Source organism: Marmota marmota, unplaced genomic scaffold (assembly GCF_001458135.2).
Source record: "Marmota marmota marmota unplaced genomic scaffold, marMar, whole genome shotgun sequence".
NCBI classification, from domain to species: domain Eukaryota; kingdom Metazoa; phylum Chordata; class Mammalia; order Rodentia; family Sciuridae; genus Marmota; species Marmota marmota.
Window position 1 is genome coordinate 3,275,941 of NW_025999900.1, and position 3,809 is coordinate 3,279,749.

The following is a 3,809-nucleotide window of genomic DNA, read 5'->3' on the forward strand; positions in this document are numbered from 1 at the left end:
AAAAAAAAAAAAAAAAAAAAAAAAAAAAAAAAAAAAAAGAAAATATGTATTATTTCCCCTATATTTGGTACTTTATATTTGATTAGTAGTGGCAGTGAGTGGTTTTCAGAGAAACTCTTACCAAGTTCAAGGTATCCAAATAATGCCAACGCTAATGAGATTTTTTAGAGTGACACGCTGTTTTAATATGTATAACTCCTGTCCTAGTTCAGTTAGGCTGCTCTTAATACTTGCCTAGTGTGTGTGAGGCCCGGTGTTCAATCCCTATTACTGTAAAAATTAAAACAACAACAACAACAACAAAGAAAAAAAACAACAGAACTGTATTTCTCATGGTTTTATAGGCTTGGAAGTTTAAGATCAAGTTAGCAGCAGAGGCAGGGTTTAGTGAGGACCCACTTCCACATAGACAGCCAACTTCTCTGTAACCTGGCATGGTGGAAGTAGATACAGGTCTCTCTCCACCCTTTTTTAAAATAAGGGCACTGATCTCATTCATAGGGCTCCTGCCTCATGACATCATCTCTCAAAGGCCCCACCACTCAATACCTGGGGGTGAGAATTTCAATTGGAATCTTGAGGGAAATACAAATTCTGTCCATTGCAGCTGCTGATGGTCATATCTATCTCTACCTTCAAGTGATGGAGCAGGCATACCTTCTTGGCCACAGAGAATCCCCTACACTCCTCTCTTAGAGAATTGTGCTTCATATTGTATTTATTTGTTTTTCTCAGTTTGGATTCTTTGAGATCAGCTTCTAGTACATAGCAATGTTTGTTGAGTAAATGAGTAAAAGAACAGCTGAGTGCGGTAGCGCATGCTTGCAATCCCAGTGACTTGGGTGGATGAGGCAGAGGATTTCAAGTTCAAGGACAGCCTGGGCAACTTAGAGAGACCTTGTCTCAAAATAAAGACAAAAAAAGCTGGGCATGTAGTTCAATGCACAGTGCCCCTGGGTTCAGTACCTAGTATTATTAAGAAAAAAAAAAAAAAAGGAATGAATGACACATGGCAAACTTCTAGCTATCTGTGGGAGTACGGCCATGTATTGATTTAGAGTATAAACCACCTAGATGCAAATCTTGGCTCTATTGTTTATTAGCTGTGTGTCCTTAGACAACTGCATATCATATTTGTGCATCTTAGTTGTCTTTTTGGTGGAGGGAGTACTGGAGATTGAACTCAGGGGCACTTAACCACTGAGCCACATCCCCGCCCTTTGTATTTTATTTAGAGGCAGGGTCTTCCTGATTTTCTTGGGGCCTTGCTAAGTTGCTGAGGCTGGCTTTGAACTTGCAATCCTCCTGCCTCAGTCTCCTGAGCTGCAGGGATTATAGGTGTGTGCTACCATGCCCAGCTTCTTGGTTGTCTTCTCAAATGTGGGGATAATTGCAGTACCAAGCTCAGACAGTTCTTATAAAGGGTGGTATATGCCAAGTGCTTTGAACAGTGCCTATATATAGTGAGTGCTGCATAAGGTGGCTGCTACTATTGTTACTATCCCCCCTCCCCTTTAAAAATAGCCCTGGATAGAACAATAGGTATCCTTAGGAAATTCATTCTGGATTCAGTTTTTCTTCTGTGAAAATGAAGTAGTACTTTGTCTCCACTTTGGGTTTTAGGAGCTGGAGGATGTGGAAAGGGATAGTGAATGTCCTCAGTATATCACAAGGCTGAGGACCTCTGTCTTTCTTTGTCACCAGACTACAGCTAGATATAATCAGGCCCTTGGGAACTAATAAGTTAATCTTTTTAGTTAGAATGAATCAATTCAGTAGAGCTACTCTGTTAACTCTGGCTGATTCTGATGCATCTTAATTCAGAGGGTAAGCAACTGAATTACTGATAAAGTTTATTTGGTAGATAAAATCTTTAATAACAGTGATCTACAGGAAAGATAATAAAAGGAGTGGTTTTGATAATAAACATTGGGGAGGAAGGGATGGAAAGATTTTTGAACTGTTTAATGATTTTTATCCTCTGCATATTTAAAAATAGTCTGTTTAATATTTAATATGACTGATTGTATCTAGCTGTTGGCCTCAGATTTATTTTTTGGTTTTCCCTTCAGCATTTTATTACGATAAATTTCTAGTTATAGCAGAGTTAAGGTATTTTACAGTATATGTTCACATATTCAACACTGTTTCCCCACCTCTGTTCCACCCTCACCTCCTCAATCCCCATCCTGCAGCTGGAGATTGAACCAAGGGCCTTTAACATGTTAGGTAAGTGCTCTACTCTGAGCCACGCCCCTACACACAGATTCTAACATTAACTTCATCCAATACTTGCTTGGTTACAAAGCTGTACGTCCATCTTATTTGATCTTGATTGATTGATTGTGGAACTGGGAATCAAACATAGGGCTGGGCACATCATAGACAAGTGTTGAACCACTGAGCTACATCCTAAGCCCTGTGCATACATTTGGTATATTTGGTTAATTTTATTCTAATTTTTTTTTAAGTTGTAGATGGGCACATACCTTTAATTTATTTTTATGTGGTGCTGAGGATCCAACCCAGGGACTCGCAAGTGCTAGGCGAGTGTTCTACCGCTGAGCCACAACCCCAGCCCAGGTTAATTTTATTCTTTAACTTTAAAAATGTTTTAGTTGTAGATGGACCCAATACCTTTATTTTATTTATTTATTTTTATGTGGTGCTGAAAATTGAACCTGGTGTCTCACACATACTAGATAAGCGCTCCACTACTGAACCAGAACCCCAGCCCCTGTTTAGGTTTATTCTATTATTTACTTATCTTCTTGAGTGAAGTCATTATTTTATTCTCAGTCCCCAGAAATTAGTAGACACACACATACATACACACATCCAATGCTTTTTTAGAGTTGTGATGTAAGGAGTTTATTCGAAGAATTAAGATTCAAGGTGAAGGGCCGGGTGTAACTCAGAAACAGAGCACCTGCTTCTTCTGCATGAAGCCTTGGAGTCAATCCCCAGCACCACAAAACAAAACACCTAAGTAAGTAAGTAAGTAAGATTCAAGAGACTCAAGAGGCCAAGGGAGAAATGTGTAGGTGGAAAAATAAGTACTTGGGAAAATAATATAATAGATAGATGTAAGTTAATGCAGTCTCAGCTCTTGTTGCCAGTGAATGGCAACATTTATGGATCAGAAAAGGAACTAAATTAAATAAAATGTTTTGAAGAAAATTCTCATGGTTGAAGGTTAACAACACACAGGCTAATGCCTAAGATACCAGTTTATGTCCACTTTGTTTCCTCTAGAAAGTTACTGAATTTCAGTTTCCTTTTCACGGCTGGTATGGAATCCACAATACTAGTTCTTTTGGAGTTCTGCCAGTAATTCCAAAGCGCTTGAATAGGTCACAGGGCAAAATCTTGATTGTGATTCAAAGAGAAGGCGTAGGTTACTTTGTTCCCCATGGACTGCGGAAACACTCCCAGAAACCTGTGTGCACTTCTTTTGGAGGGCAGTGTTTGCTTGTTGCTGTTTTCTTGTCAGGGTACATTTATCAGAAATGCAGAGCTGCGGAGTCACTAATGAACATTTCTCCCTTTTCACTTTCAGTTCACTTCTGTAACTGAGATGGACATGAGATAATCTCCATCGAGTCAAAAAATGGCATCTAGTCCTGACCTTCCCCACAGAAATCAACAGGCTGCCTTGGGCATTGACCATCTCCAGGTGTCACTGCAAGGTAATGAAGGTCCCATGGGGTAACACCCACAGACTCTGTGGAAAACTTAACCCTCCCTTCTTCACTAATCCTACTGCTTTCTCTCTCTCTCATGTTTTTTTTTTTTTTTTTTTTTTTTTT

At 39.4% G+C, this 3,809-nt stretch overlaps 1 protein-coding gene across 6 annotated transcripts in view; it reads left to right on the plus strand.

The window, feature by feature from the left end:
• Syne2 (spectrin repeat containing nuclear envelope protein 2) overlaps nt 1-3,809 on the plus strand; it is a 329,254-nt gene that overhangs the window by 47,779 nt on the left and 277,666 nt on the right. For all 6 annotated transcript variants that reach the window (XM_048798469.1, XM_048798471.1, XM_048798472.1 and 3 more), the window contains exon 2: nt 3,560-3,689. In XM_048798469.1, coding sequence (XP_048654426.1) covers nt 3,611-3,689 — 79 coding nt within the window. In that variant the 5' untranslated portion in view covers nt 3,560-3,610. The remainder of the gene's footprint in view (nt 1-3,559; nt 3,690-3,809) is intronic.